This window comes from Vigna angularis, chromosome 1, assembly GCF_016808095.1.
Source record: "Vigna angularis cultivar LongXiaoDou No.4 chromosome 1, ASM1680809v1, whole genome shotgun sequence".
NCBI classification, from domain to species: domain Eukaryota; kingdom Viridiplantae; phylum Streptophyta; class Magnoliopsida; order Fabales; family Fabaceae; genus Vigna; species Vigna angularis.
The window spans coordinates 10,303,087-10,328,897 of record NC_068970.1 but is presented as its reverse complement, the minus strand read 5'-3'; the positions used below and the strand labels follow the sequence as shown (position 1 = coordinate 10,328,897).

Sequence of the window (25,811 nt, the reverse complement as noted above, 5' to 3'; positions counted from 1 at the left end):
CTATAACAATATATAAATTTTATTAAATATAATTTAATAAATATAAATTTACTTTATATATTAACTTAATAATATTATAATATTATCATTACTAATATAATATTGTAAATATTTTAAAAATACATGATAACGACTATCTTTACCTTTAATTATAATAAAATAAATATTTATTGTTTAAATATAATATAGGTATTTGTTTAATAAGATAGTATTATTTTTATTTTTTTAAAACTATATTTATATTTTGAAATAGAGCCACAGACAAATAACCCTACAATGTCTTAAGGGCGAATGAGTTGTCTAATACGGTCAATGGGCCAAAACAAACTTATTATAATATATCTAGTAGCTGAAAAAAATCCTAATTTAAAAATTTTAAATTAATGTGTTAAAAATATTTCATAATTTATATTTCATTATATAAATATAATTTATATTTTTAAAAATATTATATAATTATAATTTTATATTTTTTTAAAATATTAATTTTTTATTAAACCTTTTGGTATTTATATTTATTTTTAAAAAATATATTTATTTTCTAATTTAAACAAATAGTTTGACTTAAATAACTTGATATGACTAGTATTAGTCTAATTTAATTTTTTATTTGTTTACATTCTTTTATAAATTTCATTGTTCTTAATTTTAATATAATATTTATAATATTAGTGTTTATAAATTGATAAATAATAATTAAAATTAATTAAGTAAATAAAAGTAGTATGATAGCTATATAAAGGAGCTATGGTTTTAAAAGCAACCTCAGAAACGAGTTGTCATTCTTCACAGAACTATAAGTTTCTCGTATTCCCAGTTTTCTGCGAAAACAGGCTGAAATACAGATAAGTGTAGAGAAAAAGACGGGTTATGATTAATTAATTCCTTAAAAAAGTTAAAAATGTAATTTATAGTTATGTTGTGTCACATTAGTGTGAAAAAAAGTTCACTTTAAATTTTATTTCAATAAACAGAATTCTAAAATTTTTTAGACTGTCCACTCTTTTATACCTTTTAGTTTAAATATAACTATTATAATCATCAATATTTATATTTTCCGTAGAAAAAGTAATGTATTCATTGTGAAGCTTAAATTATTTGTTGTATAAAAAATGAAAAATAAAAACATTGGTGATTTTGAAGGGCGAAAACATGGAAGTGTTGCAAACCTTTTTCAAAATTACTGAAATGGACAATTTCAAGAAAATTATGAAAACGAGGGACAAGTGGTACCTGCTTAATACTATTTATTTGCGAAAATTTATACCGACATAAATTTTTGCTCAATTTATATTACAATATATTAAAATAGTGTTAAATTGACACGATTTTTCACAATAAAATTTATTAAATTGATACGATTTTTTTATAATAAAATTGTAACAAACTAACACATGTTTCTTTGGTCAATTAGCATCAAGTTCAGAGGGAAAGCTCCCCATATATCCTTGATAAAAAAAAAAAAAAACCTGTATTCCTTTTGGTTATGAACTCTACCCTTATTACTATTTGCAATGGATGTTTCTTATGCTAGGTGTTCATCATTCGGTACTTCAGTTTCAAGTTTGATAAGTTGATGACATTATACAAAAAATGCAAGCATAATGAATTAAAGTGATAAACAATAATAAGATGTGTCAGGACTAATATCCTTGGCTACCTGGAGGAGGTATTCTACGTTGATATCATCAGGGTAGTGTTGTAAAAGTTTTAAATTGGCCACAAAATCACCACTTAGAAGTTTGCTTTTCACGCAAAGTAGCATTGCACAACAGATTCGAAGAAGCATATCCTGCAAAATGATATTAGCCAAGTAAATTATTACGACGCAGCCAAACATAATTTTCACCTCGGTCACTAATTTATTGGACTTAAACTAACTTAGTTAAGAAAAACAAAAGTTTTTTTTTATGAGCTTTCAGCATATTGTATAATTTAAAATAATGCAACTCTTTTATAATAGGTTTTTAGGAAGAGACAGAAATATTGTACTTCTAAGTGTCTTTTGGTGAGAAAAAAAATATCAAGAGAGAGAATGAAGAATAAAAAATTAGCAACTAGAATATCTTGTATATAAGGAAAGAGAAGTTTTATTTCCGCATATCTTATATTGAGTTCCTTATGTTTTTCAGTAAATACTAATTGAATTTTTTTGTGTTGTTATTCAAAGAGAATTTTTTAGTTGATTTTTGGAATCTTCAAAAAGAAATTGTGGTGTCATATTAAGGTCCTGTGAATTTCTTTTTCATATCAAGGTTTTCTATGTTAAGTGGTATATGTTGATTTTTCTTTTATTTATTTTGTGCATTCCGATGTTTTACATATTTATATAGAGAAGAATTAATCCGAGTTTTACTTCGATTAAGTTGTTTTTTTTATCTTAATCAACCCTAATATTGGAAATTGAGTACTAATTTTATCCTGAAAGATTGCTGATTAGTTTGGTTGAAAGAGAGATACCTGAACACCGAAAGGGTTACTAAGTAGTGTATCCCATATTCTCAAGATAGACTCAAATTTGAACTCTTGTGTGAGTAGCAATGTAATCCACCGGAATGCATAGAATTGTGGTTTAACCTGTTCATGAGGTTCAGAGACATCAATTTAAACAGATTGGAGCTGTACAAGTTGTGGATTGTCGAAGTGAAAAAGTTTAAAGGTTCTCTACCTTCGTTGTAAATTCAAGATGACGCCATAATTGCTCATCATTTACTTTTAGTAAATCGGACAAGCGAGAAAGAGTAGCAAGGATGCCATTTGAACTATTATCAAATTGTTCGCAGAAATGATCCACTGAGTCGCCCAAGATTCGAACAAAACAGGAAAAACTATCTGCTTCTACATGTTCCTAATAGAAAGTGTATAAAAGATAAAACAACAGTTCATTTGCGTGGCAGAATATCTTCAAGAACATAAATATGCTGGATGATGCGAGAGGATAACAATTGTTATACAACATCATGAAAATTTAATGGCTATGTCTAATAAATAACCCATCTATTAGATTATATAATTTATGGTTGTTCAGTGTAATAGATATTTGTCAACATAAAGGAGTTGGTTGGTGTTGGTTCATGTCTAAAACAGAAAGAAATTAAACACCAAATTGTCTGGCAGTAAAGTTTTCAGGCTTCTGCACTGGATGATGAAAACAGAAGAAGCCTTTGTAGCATCTCAAGCAATTATGAAAGTAAGATATAACACTCAAATTTAAATTTCCAAAACACAAGTAATCCTCCAACCATTAAGTTTGGTTTCCTGTCGAATGCATGTGCACGTTCTATGTCATCATATGCACCATGCATGTACCCTAGCCAAAGAAAAGCAACGCGAACTGTCACAAATCACATAATACAGTTATTCCAGGAAAATGCTTACAGCATTTTGCTTGTCAGAGTCAGTACTAAAGACATAGTATATTGGTGCCAAGACCTCGTTCATGCCTTGTACATAACGGATCTCAGGATTTAACTTTGCAAAAAGGAGAAGGATACTCTTCATCGCTTCCTATTGTCAAAGTATCAACAAAAACTTGAGTCAAAGCCCCTATATAATCTATCAGTCTACGCTGAAAACTGGAAAAATAATTGAGGATTGTTAAATAAATGTCTAAGCTAAAACTTAAACACCAAATTAACAGTAAACCTGTAGACTTTTTTGGGGGATGCAGTTAATTACCCTATTTTTGCAACTAAATGAAGACTCCCCTGAGAAGAATGGCAAATCCGGATGTGTACGCTGTAGATCTCGATCTATCTGTTCTACTATCTCTGTATACTAGAAGAAGGACAGATAGTGATAAGTATAAACTTTATCATCCTGAAGGGATTCAGTCAATAGTAACTTCGTCATCTGAGGAAAAGCTTACTTGAAAATATTGACTCCAAGGGCTAGCTGTACCGAGGCTCAAAGGGTGATCTTCATGAGAAATTTCATGTCGCCTAAGGGGGCCATCAGCATCATTCTCCTCGTTTCGCTTAGTCGAACTTTCCTCATACTCTTTCCACATATGTTCTGACTGTCTTAAATTTAACAACACTATCAGCGAAAACTCAAAAGCAAGAGTTAAAGTAGAAATCACACCAGATATAGCCAAGTAATTGTTTCAGATAAATATAACTCCTAACGAGAAAACGTATGAATCAGCAGTATTACCGGATTCTGGAGAAGGTCCTCTTTCAAATTAGCATATTTTTGTCTGTTCTCTTTTAGTTGTTCGTCCCACAGATCACGAGATGAAGGTAAGTAACCCAATAGTAGCTGGTAGTTGAAATCATAACGGACAATCAACTGCTTGTACGCATAACAATCTAATAATTTTATACCAATGCAAATGGAATATTAATCTAGTATCTTCTTCAATTGGCTGGAAAGTCATAACATAAGATGTATTATATTCCTCACTATAGTAAGTTTTGTAACCATTAAGCTCTACTTTCTGTCATGTCGATTTGGTGTGATATGACTGATAGATAATCAATATCTCGTATATATGTGACAGGAGTTTAATTTTCTAGTCCTTGAAGAGAAGATTCCAATCCCTATGGATGATTATTTCTAGTTTTTGAATTCGTCTCTAGATTCAAAAACACCAAACAAGAGGTGTTTTGTAATCTCATACCGACGTGATGGAATAATTACCTGTTATGAAATATTTATGTTTAAAATTTAGAGTAAAAATGTTTTCATTTATAAAGCAGTTTCTAAAAGATAAATCTATCCATATTCATTTAACATTCTTAATTCCTTTGACCAGGTCTTTATTCTTTACATGTTATAAAATTTTTATTTTTTTCTTTTTGTTGCATGTTGAGGCTTTGAGGAGGCTGTACGATTTGGCTTCTGTTATGTATGCCGCTCTTTGTTAAGAAAAAGATATACAGATACACGTACAGAAACAAGGACAAAAACACTTCAATGTTGTACCTAATTTGTTGCTATTGAAAAATATTTTAGAGCATTTTTTTGTTCATTGTTTTGTGAAAGGAGCTCGTCATATTTAAAATACCTACACAATGGGAGTGTTTTCCTCCTCGAATAAACACTTTGCACTTTGATCCAAACTTCTCTACACTTTCATCAGTTATATTTTATCTTTCTTTTGATACATTATCATGAACATTATTTGTATTTTAATGCTACGTGAAATACCATTTACCTGTGTCAGCAGATCTAGATTTCTATTTTTTGTCTAACATTACCTTCCAAGCTGTAGCACGCAAACCTCCTCCATCAGGAATACCAGCACTGGCAATTCTTTGCAACTTTTCCAAATTAATCTCCCTTTGAGAAAGCTGGATAAAGAAAGGGGGGTAAATGAAGGCACAATAAAGGGCACAAATTAAAGAAAATCCAAACCATTTCCACTTTTCTTTTCCAATCAGGACCAACCTCGTATTCCAGATCCGATCTTTTCTCCTCGTCCGAAATGGATTTCCACACCGAAACCGGATTCGGTCTCTGCCGAATTATTTTGTCCTTGTCGTCATCATCCATGGCTTCGTCACCGTCGTCACTTTCTCTGTGAAACCCTAACTCCCCGGGTTGAATCGGCTCGAGCTCCTCCCCGGACTCGAGTTCGAATTCTAATACTTTGATTTCGTTTCCTTTTTCGTCGAATCCAGCAACCAATCTTCCAAGCCGATCGGGAAAGAGCATCCGAACCTTGTCCGGAGCTGGAAGTTTGAGCTTGCCTTTGAGCATGGCGGGTGAGTTAAGACCAAGTTTACAGAGAGTACTCGACCGAATCGAAACAGTGGTAGGAAGTGCAGTTTGCAAGCGAGAGAGATGAAGAATGGGTTCTTCTTCTCCATGACTCGGATCTCAAACTCAGTTAGTTACTCCGAAGAAGAATGGTAGTTGTGGGAGCACATAAGTTTGAATAGCAAGTAGGCGCGCGCCACACAGTGTTTAGAATTGTGGTGGGTGAGAGAGGTCCCAGTCTCCTAGAATTTAGAATTGTGGAATGGGCCTAATGACAAACGTTTGGGCTTGGACCATTTTGGGCTTTGCATAAAGTCTAGACAGTTGCTCCCTCTACCACTGAACGCTCTCTGCACCACCCCATACCTATTTTGTCTTTGTTCTAAAACGGATGTCAACATCCGCTTCACCTTCTACGGATGTTAACATTCGTTTACATATTTTATATTTTGCTTTATTATTTTTATTTTAAAAAAAAAAAATCTTCTAGCACATCTGTTTTAATAAATTTTTTTAAAATATTTTGATTAATATTTAAAAAATAATACATAAATTAAATTAATAATAATTATTTTATTAAATAAAACAAAATTAATTTATAAATACCTAAGTAATAATTTTAAAAAAATTAAATAATATTTATATATTAATTTAAAATATAATAAATTAAAAAATAAAAAGTTAAAAAAAAACTATAACGGATGTCGTCACATCCGTGGCACATCTGTTTTAATAAATTTTTTAAATAATATTTTGAATGATACATAAATTAAATTAATAATTATTATTTTATTAAATAAAATAAAATTAATTTATAAATAATTAAGTAATAATTTAAAAAAAAATATTTATATATTAATTTAAAATATAATAAATTAAAAAAATAAAAACTAAAAAAGTAAAAAGCACATTCGTTTTAATAAATGTTTTAAAAATATTTTATTATTATTTAAATAATAATACATAAATTAAATTAATAATAATTATTTGATTAAATAAAATAAAATTAATTTATAAATAATTACATAATAATTTTAAAAAAATTAAATAATATTTATATATTAATTTAAAATATTATAAATTAGAAAACAAAAAGCTAAAAAGAAACAGCAACGGATGTCGTCACATCCACATCCGTTTTAATAAAAATTTTAAAAATATTTTAATTATTATTTAAATAATAATACATAAATTAAATTAATAATAATTATTTTATTAAATTAACTTATAAATAATTATTTAATAATTTTAAAAAAATTAAATAATATTTATATATTAATTTAAAATACAATAAATTAAAATACTAAAAACTAAAAAAAAAAAAAAAAAAACTCAACGGATGTCGCACATCCGTTGAAGAATTTTTTCTTCAACGGATGTCGACATCTGTTTAAGAAAAGAGGTGGGGTGTAGGATATTTTAAAATATAAAGGATAGTTTTGTAATTTAAAAAAAAATGTGATGGTGCAGGAAGCAATGTGGAGTGGTGTAGGGAATAACCCTCTAGAGTCTAACGTTGTTGGATGGAGAGTTGCTTCCTCCATCACCCCAAGTGTTTCTTATACCTTCCCATTATTTTTTTATTCCAAAAATACCCTAGTACACATATTCTAACCCCATAAACCCTCTTTGACCTTAGCAGCAACCAAAGCAAATTGCAATTGCAACTTCTGCGATCTCTGTCTTTGTTTCGATGCTAAAAGACGCATGTGATATCTCTTTTCTCTTTTTTTGTTATTTTTTTTTCAAATTTTGTTCACTTAATCTTTTTCATTGAAATTTTATGTCAATAATTATGGCCCTTCAGTCTTTCTTTCTCGCGAGTCACTTTCTTTCTTTTTGGATAGATTAAGTTTGAACGGTATCTTGTCTGGATACTGAGAAAATTGTGGAAATTTTGAATTTCTTATTCTCTTTATTTTTGTCTTTCTTTTTCTAGTCTAGGGCATAAATTCATTGAACCCAGAAACAAAGATTCAATCTTTTTCATTTTCTTGTTATTATTTTTTGTTGGTTGTTCATGGGCACTTCTTTGTACCACTAAATTGAATTCACTGAAGAACTGAGAGAGAGGGAGAGGGAGGGCAGTAAAATGGCATATGCACGGGGTTTTGCTCCCAATTTCAAGTTGGGTTTTGTGTTTTTTTCTTGTTCGCTATCACAACAAAAATAGCCTTTGATGTTTCTTGCAACACACTGTGGATTGTCCCTCAAATTCTATGATGGGGTGTGTGCCAGATCCTTTAAGTTCCAAAATCCCTCCATTTTTGCTGCAAAGCACGGTTCAGTGAGAGGGTCTTGGGACTGTGAAGTCGATGGAATTGGACCAGTTTGTAACCAGCGATGATGAAAGGATGAATTGGGAGAAGGGTTCTTCAACGTATGTCGATATCTATATACGAATGTCGATATCTGTACAGATGTCGATATCCATATACGGATGTCGATATTCGTTTAAGAATTCAACGCATATTCACGTCCGTTTAAATATTAATGAAAGGTAAAAGATGAATAAAAGGGTGTAGGGAGTGGTGGTGTATGTTATAAGTGAGTAAATAGCATTGAGATTATGTTTTTACATTGATTGTAAGAAAAGTATGGATAAGCAGCAAGCTCGTTTTTTACCTTGGTTTCACTTAAAGGGTCCAACTAATACATTTATTAAAGTAGTACTTGAATTATACATACATAGCGAGAGACGACATAGTAGTATGTGAGTTATGTATGTTTTTGCTTATTTTGGTGTATAAGCAATTTATTGACTCTTGAAGAAAAGTCGCCTGTGGCCCTTCTATATTTATATAAACTTAATGACATAGCACGCCTTTAAAAGCCCGTATCCAACTGCACTAAAGTATCAAATTAAATCTTATCATGGCATGCCATTAAACAACTTCATCATCATCGGAGCAAACTCACAATAATTCACACCATTTCCACTTCTCATTAAACAACTCCACAGATTATATTTTTTTTCTTTTTTTCAACAATGTTTAAAATCTTAAATTATTTATAATATAAGACAAAACATATAAATGAATTTTTACTTTATTTTATTTTATTAGTTAATTTTATAAATTTGAGTTAAATTTAATATTTTTTATTTGAGATAATTTTATAATCATTTAAAAGTTTATCTTAACACAAGTCTATTGTGTTATTTATTATCATATTATTATCGAGTTATTATAAATATTTAATTCCATGTTTTACATGATTTAATGTGAGTAATTGTGATAAAAATCATATATTAATTAAAAATTTATAATAAATATATAAATAAATATAAAAACTCATTTTATTAATGAATTTTATAAGATTGAGTGAGTTTAAAGTTTTTTTTTTAAGTAAAATAGTCCAAACATCGATCCGGTTGCAGGGGAGTGTGTCACACCGTGAATTGAAATCATTTTCCTATTCTTTACTCTATATCTTGCCAGACCTAGCTATTTTATTATAATTATAAATTTAATTACATTTTGAGTTTTTAATTATTTATTTACATATTTCAAGTTTTTTTTGTTACCTTTCATTTCCAAAAATAGTATAGTAATTAGGTTAATGCCTTTTTTTATGCATCATAACTTGCAAACTGAAACGCTAAATTCTAATAAGATAGCCATTAGCAGGTGATAATTTAGGTGCACAAAAGTCGGAATCTTAAAAAGTATCTTTTGACAAGTCCATCTGTACAAAAATTTCCTTTTCAAAATACACGTTGGAAGTAAATAGTCAATTTTGTGCCACCAATTATTGATTTAGGTTTTAAGAGAAGCATTGACATTAAAAAATCACATTCAAGTTTACTAAAATTCGAGGAATGAAACTAAATACAGGTATGCAAGCACATATCAAGGAAATGTATCGACCTTTGTTAGTTATTTCTAGGTATATATTTTTAAAACGTAAGTATCAAAATAGGTGTAATGGCCTTTTTCTTTTAACCAATGAGTTGTTACTTTGAATGATACTTATATCGGTTTGTTTAAATAAAGTCTCTAGTTCAACTATGATAAATAAATAAATAAAAATATTATTAAAAAACATATTTCACTTTAAACATTAAACATGAATGAATTAAGTTAATCCAAAATTAAAGATTATTTTAATTTGACTCAATATATGCTCATTATTATATTTATTTGTTTAATTAGCAAGAAGTTGTGAATTTTATAGTTAAGTTTAATTATTTAAATCTGCAGTGTTACAGTTTAGGTCTGATCTTATCAGTTTATTAATTTTCATTTGGTTGATATCCTATTCATTCTATGTTAATGTATATTTTATGAGTGAATTATAATATTGTTATTAAGATATTTAAAATTACTATTAAAAAAGTATCTCTATTAATTAATACAATAAATTTGGACGCTAAATAAAAAATATTTATGTAGAAATAATTATTAAATATTAGGTTAAATAGGATACAGAAGAAAGAAGAAAAGACACATTTAATGTTCACGGCTTAAGTTTTCGATCCTTTTAGTTAAAACAAAATCACTCAAATTCAATTGTTTATACTTTTTAACAACTTGAAAAAAATCATTCATTTCATGTGTAATCACTGTAGTGGTTAATTTTGTATGTTCGTAAAACATTTTTCATTCCAACAATATTTTTAATGTGTTTTTTTTTTTTTTAATGATATGCAATGAAATACGGAATAAAGTGATGTGTGATGTAAATGCTTATAGAGCATGATACAGTGATACTCAATTGGCTGCTCAAAATGGTAAATGTTATAGCAACAGTTCATCCATGAATCCGTGAGCATTTTGAACCCTTAATCAAAAGCCAGAAAACGACATCGTTTTTAGAGCCGTCAAAGTACACTTCATGCTATATCTTGTATTAAGTATTTTCAAAGAATGAACCATAAAAATTGGTGGAGGGACGAAAAATTAACTTGCATTAAGCAAATTTAATAATAATTAATTTCTTTGCGTTGGGACATACTCAAATGCAGAGTCTTTTAAAACACAAGTATTTGAAAAAGTAATTTAGGAAATCAAGATAAAGTAAATAAATACATTTTTTATTCCTAGGTAGAGTCGATAGGTCTCTTGTGGAAATCAATTGTATAGTACTTTATATTTTATATCTTTGTACTCTAATGCTAAAGTATTAGTTCGTCTCAGAATACTTATCAAAAGTGTTTAAAGGAATTTAGGTCCAATTATATGGATAATAAACATTGCAATAAAAGAGTAGTTTTAAATTTTGCTTCACTGGATTTTGTGATATAGTAAGAGTATGAGGGGCAAAAAATAAAAAAAAAAACGAAAGAACTAGATCAACAAACAGTGATTTGGTAGACTAAAATACTCGAGGGTGCAATTTTTATTTTTTTAACTAAAATATTTATTTCAGGGGCTTCCCTTGCAAAGATGCCCCTACATAGTCTATGTGCAACATTTATCCACTTCAAACCTCTTTAGGAAAATGTTATAGTTTTCATAATTTAATTTTTCATCCAAATAAACATTATTCACTCACTTCAATTTTATTCTTTACTGAAATACGTAAATTTTGTTATAATGTCATGTGGTAGGCCACTGTTTTCATTACATTAACTCCACGAGCTAAAAAGAGGTAAAAATGGCACGCCATATGCTTTGGTTACTCTGAAATGGAATGATTTTAATAATAACCATGTTTATGAATTTACTAATCAACCCAAAACAGCTTTATTTCAACGACAATTTTTGAAATTAATTTGTATTTCTTGTACGTAACGAAAGATAATCCCGTTAAAATTGGTGTAAGATTATCACACATAGCAGCATAATTGGCCTCCACGCATTGATTACTTAACCCCCAAAACTTTTCAATCTCAACCCACACCTTACGTAGACACATTTATGGCAGTAGTTTTTTCTTTAATGCAATTGGCGCATTTGTCCCTTCACTTCTTCAAACAATGTTAATAGAGTAGCGTTCTTTTTATAAAATGGATCAAGTACATGAGTTGGAGCATGCTTAAAACGTTGCATAAATTTAAACATTTCATATAAAAACTCACTCAATTACTAAAATTATTAAAATAAATATTTTAACTTATTTTTTAATTTCATCTATTAAACTTTACTAACTTTCTCTCTAATGTCTCTCTCTACATATTAAAGAAAGTGAGCATTATATAAAGCATTGTCATGTCGTGTATGTAATAATTTCATTAAACAATAATGCTTGATTTGAAAGGATCCTTACAATTAGCCTTGATTTATTTGTTCGTTAATATTATTTTTTCTTTCTGTTAAAAGAAATTTATTTTGAGAATAAAATAAGAAAATAGGCTAATAATAATAAATGAATGATACGAAAATACAAAATATTAGAAGGTTCACATGTGTGTATTTAATTCATAATTACACTAGATCACGTCCATTCCCATAAAGTGATGTGTTCATAATAGATATCATCATATAAGCCGCACTCTTCATTTTCTTTACTGTGTTTAATTATGTAGTATTAGGGATGCAAGTGATGTAGCATTCAAATTAGTGTAACTTTTAATTAACTCAATTAAATTGTTGAGTTAGACTGAATTTGTCGTTTCCATTCAACAATTTAATTCAATCTAGCTCAATTATAATTTAGTTAAATTAGTTCAAACAATATTACGTGTAATACAAACATAAACTGTGATCTATTGAAATAACAAGAAATTGAAAACAATAATAATAACTTTATATTGTAATTTACCAATAAAAATATTATATTTAGTATAAAAATTTACTAATACCATTTATAAAATACTATTTATATTATTAAGGCTGAACTATTTAGTCTTTCACCATAATATAAGAATATTAAAGCATTTTTTTATTATTTTTTTTAATACAATACACTAGACTAATTTTAGTCATAAAAATATCTTTAGAGACTAATTTCCTAATTAAAGATCAATTTAGAGACCAATTACTTTAATAATGAAAACCTTAATAATAAATATTAGTGACCAATTCAAAAATCAATTTATAATAAAAATTATTTTAGTTACCAACTTAAAAATCAATTATAATTTTTTGAACCTATTTTAATTGTTAATAATTTTTAATTTATAATTTGAAATTTAAATTGATCATTATAATAATTAATTATTTTTTGTCACTGAAATTGGTTTTTATTTAAGAATTTTCTTAGTGCTATTATACTTTATTATGATATATGATGTTAAAAACATTTACATATTCATATACATGTCTGATGCTAATACTAATAGAAACATATTTCAACAAAATCAAACGATATGTTGACATAGTTAATAAAAAAATTGTTGTAACAGAATTAACCTTATTTTTATTAATAAAATCAATCAGTAATGATAATCACGTATTGAATTTAATTGATTATTTAAAAACAAAATTCAAAACACAAGTTTCAAATGATTAAACTGATTATATTTCAAAAGTGCTAGCACGGACTCTATTTATGCAATATATGAACATAATATATCTAAAACAATATGAACTATTTATATTTATGATTTAATTGAATTTGATTGATGGGATTTGAAATGAATAAATATGAAATTGAATCGAGTATAGTAAAATAAATGAAAGTGATTGTGAATTGAATTGGACAGAGTGGTGATTGGATGCAACCTTGTTCCAGGAGTGGGTGGTATTAGGAAGATGATGGAATTAGATTGGTGAAGCATAAGGGGATGAATGGCTACAACGTTGGATCGGTTTTCCATATGTGTTGTGTGGTAGCATAGGCCCGTGACCACCTGCACCCGACCCAAGTTCACCACCACTCATCACTCCCCAATAATAGCAACACCTTCTGTCGTCACTCTTTACGCTCTTACTTCCTCCACGTCTCCTTTATGCTTTTCTTTTCTAGCTAATTCATGCACAGTACAATACCCCCTATCAACCTTTTCATAAACTCTTCAAAAATAAAACCCACATTTATAACACAATTATACAAAAGCTGTGATCTTACAGATTCAATTTATTTCGAATTACCAAAGGTGCATTTTGATTTACATAACTCCAGTGAATGTCACCTTTAACACTTGGGTTAACTGCGTACTGTTTAGGCCGCAAGTACAGTGTGCACACACCATGTGCCATAGAAAGAGAAAACATGAAGAAATTAAGTAGCTAGTCCAGCGACTTCACGAGTCACAACCAAGTCAAGCACAAACATTTATTGAAGGGTGACTGCTTGAGGAAAAGATTTAGGTAAAGATGTTTAATTGTTGTACTAGAGCGGTTTAGTTAGCCGACACCAGTGTGCCTTTCTTTTCGTTGAAAACTTGCTTCTCTCCACTCCTTTTCTCCCTTTATATCTACTGCCATTCTGTTCCTTCTGTACTTCGCCATCACTCTTTCTCACTCCCACCATCATACCCCTGAACCCCAACAACACCATCATGGTACAAACAAAGAAGTTCAGAGGTGTCAGGCAGCGCCATTGGGGTTCTTGGGTATCCGAAATTCGCCACCCGCTTCTGTAAGTTCATTCCATTATTCCTCCAGTACATTTTTTTTTTCCACAAAACCCCTAAATCTTAACCTTCATTCGCTAACAAAACACTGCTCTCTTTTATTTTTCTTCATCAAACAGTAAGAGAAGGGTGTGGCTGGGGACATTTGAAACGGCAGAAGAAGCTGCTCGAGCCTATGATCAAGCTGCTATTCTTATGAGTGGGAGAAATGCTAAAACAAATTTCCCAATAACTCAAACCCCTGAAGGTGATCCAAAGAGCATTACCAGTGAGGACACCCCCTCCTCCACCTCCAAGGATCTGGAGGAAATCCTGCATGCAAAGCTTCGAAAATGTGGTAAGGTGCCTTCACCTTCTATGACCTGCTTGAGGCTTGACACAGAGAACTCCCACATCGGAGTGTGGCAAAAGCGTGCCGGGAGACGTTCGGATTCAAATTGGGTCATGACGGTTCAGCTGGGAAAGAAGAGTACCGACAATGAGACTCATCAAGCTGATAGTAGCACTTCTCTTTCTCTACCTTCTTCCGATCACCACCACCACCACCGTGAGTCTCCATCGGGTGTGACAGGTCATCATCAACATGAAGAAGTGGTGAGAGGAGAGATTGATGAAGAAGAGAGAATCGCCCTTCAGATGATAGAGGAACTCCTCAACGACAGAAACTGCCCTAGTCCTTCATTCAGCAACTTTCAAGAAAGGGATGGTGGTGATGATGACACCTTTTTTCTTTAAGCATCTTTCCCCCACGGTGTTAAGGTATCACATGCATGTTTGGTCTTCATCTTCAACGAGGCTTGTCATTATTTGGGAAAAAAATGAAAACAAAAGTGGTATAGTTATAGGCTATATATAACGCATATCATATCTATCATAATTTATATCATATCTATTTTCATGTGTCATATTTATTATAAGTGTAGATATATATATATAGATATATATACACACATATTCATATATTCATATACATGCATGCATAGAGAAATATAGACATAAGAAAATAAAACAAATATGTATACTGAATTAATATTTTCAGAGTGCATATATATATAAAGCGCTCCATCGTCTGCTGCTTGTTTGAAATGTTCATTATTTATTTACCATATAATAATAAATATCTTTTTAGTTCTCCTTATCTTAGCTTTGCTTGATTATCATCTCATAATTTCCAAGCTTAATTTTTGGTTCTCCTGACTCCAATAATAATCATTTAATCTTGAATATGTAATTTTCTTAATAATTTTTTAAAATGCAATGCATTTTTTAAGAGTAGATATATGGTGTAAGCAAAACTGATACTTTTGCTTTCCATTTTTTGATGTTTAATTTTGTTATTCTAATTTTAATTTCATTCTCAATTAATCTTTTAAATTAATGTTGAACTAATTACATTTTGAAAGTTATCTAAGTAATTTTTTTTTAGTATTATTAATTTATTAAAATTAAACCTTTTAATTTTTATTTCATTCTCAATTAATCTTTTAAATGTTGAACTAATTACATTTTGAAAGTTATCTAAGTAACTGCTAGTATACATTTTTTTAGTATTATTAATTTATTAAAATTAAACACCTTTAAATCAATCAATACATTTTAAATCTTATTTTTGTTGGCGGGCTAACTAAGGAATTAGCTTTACTTGGGATATATTTCACAAAATTTAACTTAAAACTTAAGCGAAGAGTTGAACATTTACAAGTTTTTTGGTTGAATTGAAAAAATATTTGATAAAATTAACTAATAAATTAAATGATATACACACACACACGCCACTTTATATATTTAATTAATATCCTTTATCTATATCACGTCACAACTATATATATGTGCAAGCAAACAAACCTCAACAGTCAACAGGTGTTCTCACAAATTAAAGTTCAAGCGATGATATATGTGTGATAACTGCCAAAATTTATGCTCTTTCTTTATAACTGGTTTTTATTAATCTTTTATTCAATATTTTAATTAAATAACTTAATTTAATATTTTATTATCATTTGAAGCAAAGTAAAAAGTGAGTTGTGAAGATAATTTTTTCATTTAGAACGTCATCACCATATATGAAAATGATAATAGAAAGAAACTTAGGCGTACTATACAAATTTATTTCATGATTGATAATTTGTCAAAGTCAGATTAAGAATTAAGAATGGCAAAAAAAATTAATTAAAAGTTTAGTAAAGTTGCATTATTATTTTGAATTTTAATTTACTTATAAAATATTCAAGTATTTTTGTATATTATGATAAATTTCAAAATTTGACATTTATTCTTCTTAATTAGATATCGATATATCTATGAACAATATATTTAAATTATCTTATAAGAAAAAAAAATGATTTTAGCTTCTTCTTTTTTATATTTCCTTATAACTTATAGGAATAGCTTCCATTTTGTCACTTCTTATTCATTGTGACAACCAGTAAAGGAAACCAAATTTGCATCCGTCTTTATCTTAGAAAAGAAATTGACATTTTATTTCAGTTAAATTAATAAACGAGGTTGAAACCTTTTTATATTAATTATAATTTTGATCGTTAAAAAAATATAGTTTTTTTTTTATATTAGTTCAAATTCCTGATATAAAAATATAAATAATATATCGATTTCATGATCGAGTTAGAATTCATAAAATAACTTATGTGAAAAGCTTTTATGAGAGTAGTTTTGTTTTGTATATACTTTCTTTGCTATTAAAAAAATAATGAAATTAAATTGGTTTATACCTTTTATATTCTAATAACAGTTTTTATACTTTCTAATACCTTTTACATTATCCTTGATTTTTTTATATATACTCATGTGAATTTTTTTAAAGCCATAATAAGTGGGTCAATGGAGACTGCTTAATTTTAATATAATTTTTTTTTTGTAATATATTTAGTATGAGTATTGATTATTAATTAGCCTATACTTTTGTTGTTTTTAATCCAAATTTAATTCATATTATTTTATATTGGAATGAGACTATAAATGCTATAATGTCTAAATATAATATAAAATATTTGACTTAAATATGTTTATTTTTTTCTCTTATACTACTTTTGTTTCGTCCAAGTCTGAGATTTTTACACATAAATTAGTGATAATAATAAATATGTATTTTTTAATACACTTTTACTAAAATAACCTTATTTTCTAATCAAATGCATTATTTTTACTCTAATGATTAATTAATTAATTATTGAGGTCATGATAACAAATTAAATAATAAAAATAATAATGTATTGTAAACTGAGACTATAAATTAATTATAATATGAATAACGAACGTTGGCATGTAGAAAATTTGGGACAGAAGTAGTAATGAATGACTTAATTTGTATTTTTTTTACCTCAAAAATAGCCTTTAAATAACTTTATTTCACTTCTTAAACTGTATCCAAACAAAAATTGAAATAATTTTTATATGAATTTTGTTTAAGAAAAATCAATTTGAAATCAAATTCCAGTGGATTCTTAGAGACAGAAAAACATATTTGAGCCTCAAAATATTTATATTTTGTATTTTTTTCCCTTCATTTACTTTATTTAACTATGTATTAGTACGTTGTTATTTAAAAAAGTTTTCTAACAAAAAATAAATTCATCTTTCATTTACTAAAAAGACCTAAATTCTTTCAATTTCTCTCTTTTTCTTCTTTTTGTTGCATTTTCCTTCATAAAACTACTTTGTATTATATTTTTTGTATTTCTTATCACATTCTAATATGAAATAAATTAATGGTTTTTTTGTGAAATAAAATTACAAGAGAAAGTCAATAATTGAAATAATAACGAAATACATTTGAGATAAAATAAATAACTGAACATTTTCAAAACTGGTTGTTAGGTATCAATGACTTCATTTTTTTTATCATTATGCTATTTTTTATTCTTTCAAAAGACTAATTGAATTAACTTAACATATGTTCCTTTTTAAAACACTGAAATAGTTAAAAAGTTTGTATGAATAAAATTAATAAAAGAGAAATCAAGAAGAATGCTAAAATATTATTAAAGAAAAAAACATCTAAATGTTTCAGGACACTTAAAAATCAAGAAACAAAATATACCTTTAATAATATTAATTAAATTTTGATACTAGCACGACAAATAGATGTTGAAATGTTGATAAATATCTAAAGAATGGGTTATTTAAGAAAAAAAAATAGATGCATGAAACTAGATTTGATTTATAATATGGAAAAGAATTGAACAAGGTGTTGCATTGGAAAAAGGAAAATTGAAAATGTATTAAAGTTTGGTTTTGCATGAGAAGGCAATAATGAGTTAGGAAAAGGATAAGTAGATGAGCTAAAACTGAGAGTGTAGTTACTTATAATTGCTGTCTTTCTCTCTTTGGTTTGGTGGCACATGACAATAATTTAACTCATTAAATAAGCTTTGAAATTACTACCATAGCCACCGTACCTTCCGTTACTTTTATGTCGACATATTCACGTGGTAACGTTATAACCTTTGAATTATTGAGATTTAATTAACACGCAAAACCTATATCTATAATAATGCTTATTGTAAGGTCTTGCATTTATATTCCCTTTTAACTAAGATAATAATTTTTCGTGTACAATTCCACTACCCTTTCCACTTCTATATTATGTGTTTGTAAGACCAATATTAGGTTAGTGAGATTTCACTTATCCAATTAAACTAAATAATTAATTTCAGTAGTTGTTGATGATCAGAAAATAAACGAAATATTAATGTGAATATATAAAAATAAGAGAAATGAGACAAAATTAAAAATAAACAAGTGAAAAAAAGGAGAACGGCACTCTTCAAGTTATATAGTTTAATTTATAACACAATGACAAGTTATTAGGAAAGTCAACAATTTTACTACATAAAGATTTTGTTGATCAATTGAAAATGATTTATTAAATATGTTGTAGAGAAAAAATTGTAATGAAACAGAAATTTTTACTGCAGTGATGTTTCAGTCGCGCTTAAGTCAAATTATAGTGGTAAGGATCACAATAGTCAAGAGATTTTTTTATTATGTTAAAGTTTGGTCGCTTAAAAGGTACAGTTTGAGTGAGATAGCCAAGGTTAAATTTCTCTTCTATAAAATGTTGCTCAAACATTTGAATGAAACTTAAATAACATATTTCACCACTCAAGCATTTGATTAAAACAGAGTCTTCGTTAATTGTCTTTTGTAAAGAATATAGCTCATGTAATGTTTTCTTCTATCATTTCATTTCATGATTACTATTCGTAGTAATAAATCAATAAATAAACACGTTTTCTGAGATATTCTGTTTACTATATTAATAATTCATCTTGTAAAACATACACACATATATGTATAATGAGTTAACATGAGTAAATGTTGCAGGAATAATGAACATAAGTTACATAACACTAATGCAACCTATTAGAGATATTATTGTTGAATCCTAAAAAAATGTTATAAATGATGATTATTATCTTTTAAAAACTACTTAATATCTATAACTTCTATTATAACAAAAACTTATAAAGATGAATTTTATATATATATATATATATATATATATATATATATATATATATATATATATATATATATATATATATATATATATATATATATATATATATATATATATATATATATATATATTGTATTATATACACGTACTTGTACATACCGATCAAAATAATATAATTGATCATTCAGGTTTAAAAAAATTGATCATTCATTATCAAAATTAAATAATAATCTAGTTAATCTAAACAGGTCAGTAATTAGATTTTAAAAAATTTGAATTCTGATCACTCAAACGTAAAAAAAAAAATAGCATTGAAGTAAGTAATCAAAAAATTGTTTTAAACGAACATTTAACTCTACATTCAATAGACTTATATTTATTACTTTTATAATTTATATTAATATAATCTAGATTTTGAATTAGTTTTATATTTACCAATCAGAATAAATGAATTTTATCATAATTCACAAATTAAACACAAAATTGTTTTTAAATAATATCTACTCATTTAAAACCTTCAAAGTCAAATACCCAAGAAAATAATGAATATTAAAGTTGAGAAATGTATGTATATTAGTTAAATATAATAAAATGATATTGGTTTAAAACACTTCACCAATTAATGATAATTAAATAAATATGACATAGTTAATGTTACCTTTTTTAGAATATTTAATTATAGAATAACCAAAATAAATAAATAAGATTATATAATGAACATCTCACTAATCAAATATAGTTATAAAATAAAAATATATATATGATATTAGGACACTTCAATGGGAAAAATAATTATAAAATTGATAAATAGGAGATAGGATAGAAATACGTCACAAGAATAATAAATAATTAAGATAATAATATATTGATCTCTTATTATAATTAACACACTAAAATAAGACCAAAAATGTTTTTTCAAAATTTTATTATAATCTTTTTTACTTCTCATTCTTTCACATAAACACATTATTTTACGTAATTAACTTTTGTCCATATAACTCGTTTCCTGCCATCGTCGCCCCCTCTTTATATATATAGTGTTAGTTAAAAATATAATTGAATAAAATTATGATGATAATGTCTGTAATACTTTAGAAATTATAAAATACTATTAGATTTCTAAAAGAAAGGGGAAATATATAAATAAATCATGTGTGTTATGGAATTGTAATAATTAATCATAAATACATAGTGATAGAGGATAATTGTTTTTATTTTATTTTAATAATATGGAGTCATGCAGGACTAAAATAACTTGAAACAAATGTTCTTTTAAGTATTTTTATATTATGTGTATGCTAAAAAGGGTTTTACTATTTAGAACTTAATTGCTAGACTTATTTCCTTTTTTCATTTGTTTACTAAAGATAATTTTCTGATACTTAAGAAAAAATATAAATGGTGAAGTCTATTCTTTTAGGCTCAATTCTAATTGTTATTGCAAACTTTCCTACTATTTTGTGTCTTTTCTCTACCAAAGGAACGATTTTTTTTTCTTAATTTTATTTTCTTAATATTCTACTGAGACAAATTCATTGTTTTCATAACTTCGGAACATTTTGTTAATTCGGAAGAATTTTAAAAGCACTCTCCAAGATATAACCAATACAATAGGTAGTTTCGATAACAATTATACAGAAAATTTTCTAACATTATTTTCCAAACTTCTTTTTCGTCTATTTAATTTTTTATTTGTAAGTAAACATAAAATACAACTCTAGTAAGATGTCCAAGATGATAAATAGTTAAATTAATTATACACAGATAAAATTATTGATTATAAAATGTAAATTAGTTTTGTTGTGTTGTTTGATGTTATTATAAACTTTCTTACCCGATTGTTGAAAAATACTTTACAAGTAAATCCCCTCTCAACTTATCAGTCTTCATATTCAGTTCATTTTTATAATATGGAAGCCATATGGAAAATAAAAATTACCCAAGCTAATATAGCTTTTATTATATTACAAAAATTAGTTTGGTAGTATAAAAATTACATCATGAAAATTACTTTCTAGGAAAGGTGTTATTACGATAAATAATTTTTATTGTGTAAAAAATTATAATTGAAACATGCGATGTACTTTTTTATAAATAATTTGCACGAGAATAGCTATTATTAAGAAAAAGGAAGATGGTGCGAAAGAGGGGAAAAGGTTGTGCGAGTGTGATTGATATCAACCTGATAAAAAGCAGCGGGCCCGTAAGAAGCTGTTCAGGCCCAAACAATACCGCTGTAAACAGCATACTCTCTTGCACTTCGCACGCTAAGAGAATATTATGATTATATTATAAATCACTTAAAAAAGGCAACTTTTTTAAATATATTTTAACACAATAATATCTTTAATTAATATTTCTGTTAAAATTAATGTTTCATTGTTTTAAAAGAAGAGGAAAAAAATGATAAACTAAAAGAAAGATATGCATCGTTTGATAAAAGAGTTAAATCTACAAGAGTTTATAAAAGGTTTTTACATATTTTTTTGCAATCCAAAAAGGTCTACAGTATTATTTTAGAAGATATTTTGTAGTTATATTAAGAAGGGGAAACAATTATCCTCAATCATCACATTATTCAAAGAATCCTAGATGTTATCGGAGTGGAAGATCGTCAGCTACAACATTTCAATGTGTTGTAGATTCTTATGTGTATAATTTGAAATTGTTATATAAATAATTAAAAACATTTAAACTGTATGACTAATACACTAATAAAATTTTTGTAAAGAAACTAGAGTGGACTTACGTTTGAAATAATTCGAGATTAATCAAATTTACTACATTGCATATTAGAGAATTGTTGCTCCATTATCACCAACCACTATACCTAATTTGTCTTTATATAAAATAGATGAATATCTGTTTCATCTTCAATTACATATTTTATTATTTAAATAATAATATATAAATTAAATTAATAATAATTATTTTATTAAATAAAATAAAATTAATTTATAAATAATTAAGTAATAATTTTTTAAAATTAAATAATATTTATATATTAATTTAAAATATAAAAAGTTAAAAAACTAAAAACTAAAGAAAAAAACTAATTCAACAAAATGTCCTCACATCTATTATCTGTTTAATAGATCTATAACAAAATTTTTAATTATTATTTAAATAATATACATAAATTAAATTAATAATTATTATTTTATTAAATAAAATAAAATTAATTTATAAATAATTAAATAATAATTTTAAAATAATTAAATAATATTTATATATTAATTTAAAATACAAAAAATTAAAAAAATGAAAACTAAAAAAAATGAAAAATCAGTGTGGCACATCCGTTTTAATATATTAATAAAAATATTTTAATTATTATTTAAATAATAATACATAAATTAAATTAATAATAATTATTTTATTAAATAAAATAAAATTAATTTATAAATAATTAAATAATAATTTTAAAAAAATTAAATAATATTTATATATTAATTTAAAATACAATAAATTAAAAAAAAAAACTCAACGAATATGTCACATGCGTTGAATTTTTCTTCAACGGATGTTGACATCTGTTGAAAAAAAGAGGTGGGAGTATAGGATATTTTAAAATATAAAGGATAATTTTGAAATGGCTTAATACCTTCTTTGGTGCCCACTTTCGTTGGACAATATCAATTCAGTCCTCATTTTTAAAAGTGCTTGAAATATGTCCACAGTTAATAAAATTTGGTTCTAATTTGTCCATTCCGTTAAGTATAATCAAACGGAGTTAGTGCATTGATGATCTGGCACCAGTTATGGCAACGCGTCAATATATTATTTTACACGGTGCTGACGTGTAATTGATTTAAAAAAGATATAGTTTTTTAGGGTTTTTTAATTTGGGGAAAATGTGATTTAGGGCATAGACAGGGTGGATCTTCTTCCTCTCCTTCCCCTCAAGTCGCTACAGTAATCGTGGAGCTTCACCAGGTTTGCGTGGTGGATCGAGGAGAGGATGAAGATCTCATTACAGAAGGACTTGGTAGAGAACACGACGGAGGAGTGGTTGCGGTGGAGGTATTTCACCGTCGCAAGGCGACCGTCACAAAGTTGCGCAAGGTAGACGGACCCAAACCCGTCGTCCCTAATTTTTCGCTTGGGATCGAAGTTGTGGGTAGCGGCAGTGAAAAAAGCCATTTTGTTCGGTTTGTATTTGCTAATCCATGTTGGGGTAAGTGTGGATTGGGAGCGGTAGCGGAAACAGAGGACTGGTTTGTTCTGGGAGGATGAGTTGAACCCGCAGGTGTCGTTGTTGGCGCGGCAGACAATGCAGTTAGTGAAGTATGGGTCACGGCATGGTCGACATTCATAGGAACCAAATCTGCATCGGTATCCCAGGGAAAGGGTTCGGACGAAGGTTCATTGATATTTGCTGTGAACATTGCTGAAACATTAGGATGCAAAACATAGTGTGTGCCTTCCAAAATCTTGGTTGCAATGAGAAGCTGTTGTCCCTGGAACTCCTCATAAGAGAGCAGGAGAAAGAACAAAGCCTTTCCATGTTTGTCTTCAGAAGGTTTTCTAGGAGGCCAACCAAAAGTTCTTCCCCATGAACCAGCATATTCTTGGTCATCTCTAGGAACTCGCAATGGCAACTTGTAAAGCGCAAACCTACTGTCGTGCATATTTGACCATGCCCGGTAAAAAGATAGCTTCATAGTTGATGCTTTTAATGTTAGCCTTATTGTGTCACTCGATCTAAGGAATTCTTGAAGCCGTGCATGCCTAATCTCACCGCTTGACATAAGCTTCTTCTTGGAAACTGAATGATTACCATTCATTGAATTTGATCTTCCAAGCATTTGCTTAATGCCATTCCAGAAATATCCCCTAAGGCCTTTCCCCTGATTCCAGAAATATCCATTATATCTTTTTTAAGTCAATTACACGTCAGCATCGTGCACAACAATATATTGACACGTTGCCATAACTGGTGCCAGATCATCAATGCACTAACTTCGTTTGGTTATACTTAACGGAAGGGACAAATTAGACCCAAATTTTACTAACTGGGGACATATTTCAAACACTTTTAAAAATGAGGACTGAATTGACATTGTCCAACGAAAATGGGGACCAAAGAGGGTATTAAGCCTTTTGAAATTTAAAAAAAATGTGATGGTACAGAGAGCAAAGTGAGGTGGTGTATATTAAAAAGTTTAGATAGTGTATTGATCTATTAAATTTGATAGTATTTTTAATATATATATATATATATATATATATATATATAATATATTGAATATATTTTTTTGAAGTTGAAAAGTCATTTATAAGAAAATTAATATTAAGTTTTATAAAGCAATGATTTATAAAAATGAGTTTTAAAAATATATAGATTTTAAATTATAAAATGTAACATCCCAAAATATAGTAATTACCATAATCAGAATTAATTACATTAAGCTAATAAAACAGTGCAGTCTTACAAAACTGAACGAGCGTTAAATGCCGAACGGCATAACTTACAGAAATAACGAACGCGATAAAGACAGTAGTTCAGAGACGAACGGTCTTACAAAACTATGACCGAACGTCCACCAATTAAACTTAACAAAACTAATAAAATAAACATACGAGCGCTCTAAGGCTCGGCTTTAACTTCCACATCCACCAGGTTAGCGTCTTCCAAATTTTCTTCTTCTAGCACTTCTTCAAGTGACGCACCTCCATCTGCTCACATCCACACGGATGATCATTGCAAGGACAGGACGAACGTACATATACAAGGCGACAACACAAGGAAAACGAAAGGGTAAGCTTAAGTAATTTAATTCATACTTCAACATATTCACCAACATTTCAATTCAAACAAACACATAACTTCAATATATAACATCATCCAAAATATATATATAAATACTAGACCGACCGTCCGGACTGTATGAATCTGTGTAGTTACAAGCGTCCTTGCACCCGAGTGGTGTAGTAACTGGGATACACCAAACAGCTGCCACTCGAGGTCAGTCCGTTCTTACGTCGCCCATGTTAACTTATGGACTAAGGACCTCCTGCCGTTCCCACACACGACATACTTCCTCTACATGAAGATAGTATTCACGGAACATCAGGATGGACAACGAGTCTTAACTTATCCACAGTCATACTTTACCAAATTTAATATCCAATATATGAGTCGTCCCTCCATGGAACGCTCGTTCA

At 28.1% G+C, this 25,811-nt stretch overlaps 2 protein-coding genes across 2 annotated transcripts; one reads left to right on the top strand and one right to left on the bottom strand.

The window, feature by feature from the left end:
- Positions 1-1,456: 1,456 nt before the first annotated feature.
- Positions 1,457-5,925, bottom strand: LOC108345394 (uncharacterized). The gene is made up of 9 exons (XM_017584027.2): positions 5,392-5,925; positions 5,202-5,294; positions 4,156-4,260; positions 3,869-4,018; positions 3,679-3,777; positions 3,379-3,507; positions 2,669-2,848; positions 2,461-2,577; positions 1,457-1,792 (listed from the first exon to the last, which is right to left on the bottom strand). The coding sequence occupies exons 1-9, from the start codon at positions 5,701-5,703 to the stop codon at positions 1,610-1,612; spliced, it is 1,368 nt and encodes a 455-aa protein (XP_017439516.1). The 5' UTR covers positions 5,704-5,925; the 3' UTR covers positions 1,457-1,609.
- Positions 5,926-13,943: 8,018 nt separating this feature from the next.
- Positions 13,944-15,251, top strand: LOC108340752 (ethylene-responsive transcription factor WIN1). Its single transcript, XM_017578313.2, has 2 exons — positions 13,944-14,169; positions 14,284-15,251. Exons 1-2 carry the CDS (start codon positions 14,090-14,092, stop codon positions 14,897-14,899), a joined length of 696 nt encoding a protein of 231 aa, XP_017433802.1. The 5' UTR covers positions 13,944-14,089; the 3' UTR covers positions 14,900-15,251.
- Positions 15,252-25,811: the final 10,560 nt, after the last annotated feature.

Bases quoted from the DNA above. Each gene is read 5' to 3' on its own strand.
- LOC108345394 (XM_017584027.2), bottom strand. From the start codon at position 5,703: ATGCTCAAAGGCAAGCTCAAACTTCCAGCTCCGGACAAGGTTCGGATG. The intron at 4,261-5,201 runs GTAATGTTAGAC...TTCAACTACCAG, and splicing joins TGCGTGCTACAGCTTGGAAG to CTACTATTGGGTTACTTACC. The intron at 2,849-3,378 runs GTAAGCATTTTC...ACTTTCTATTAG, and splicing joins ACTCTGACAAGCAAAATGCT to GAACATGTAGAAGCAGATAG.
- LOC108340752 (XM_017578313.2), top strand. From the start codon at position 14,090: ATGGTACAAACAAAGAAGTTCAGAGGTGTCAGGCAGCGCCATTGGGGT. The intron at 14,170-14,283 runs GTAAGTTCATTC...TTCATCAAACAG, and splicing joins GAAATTCGCCACCCGCTTCT to TAAGAGAAGGGTGTGGCTGG.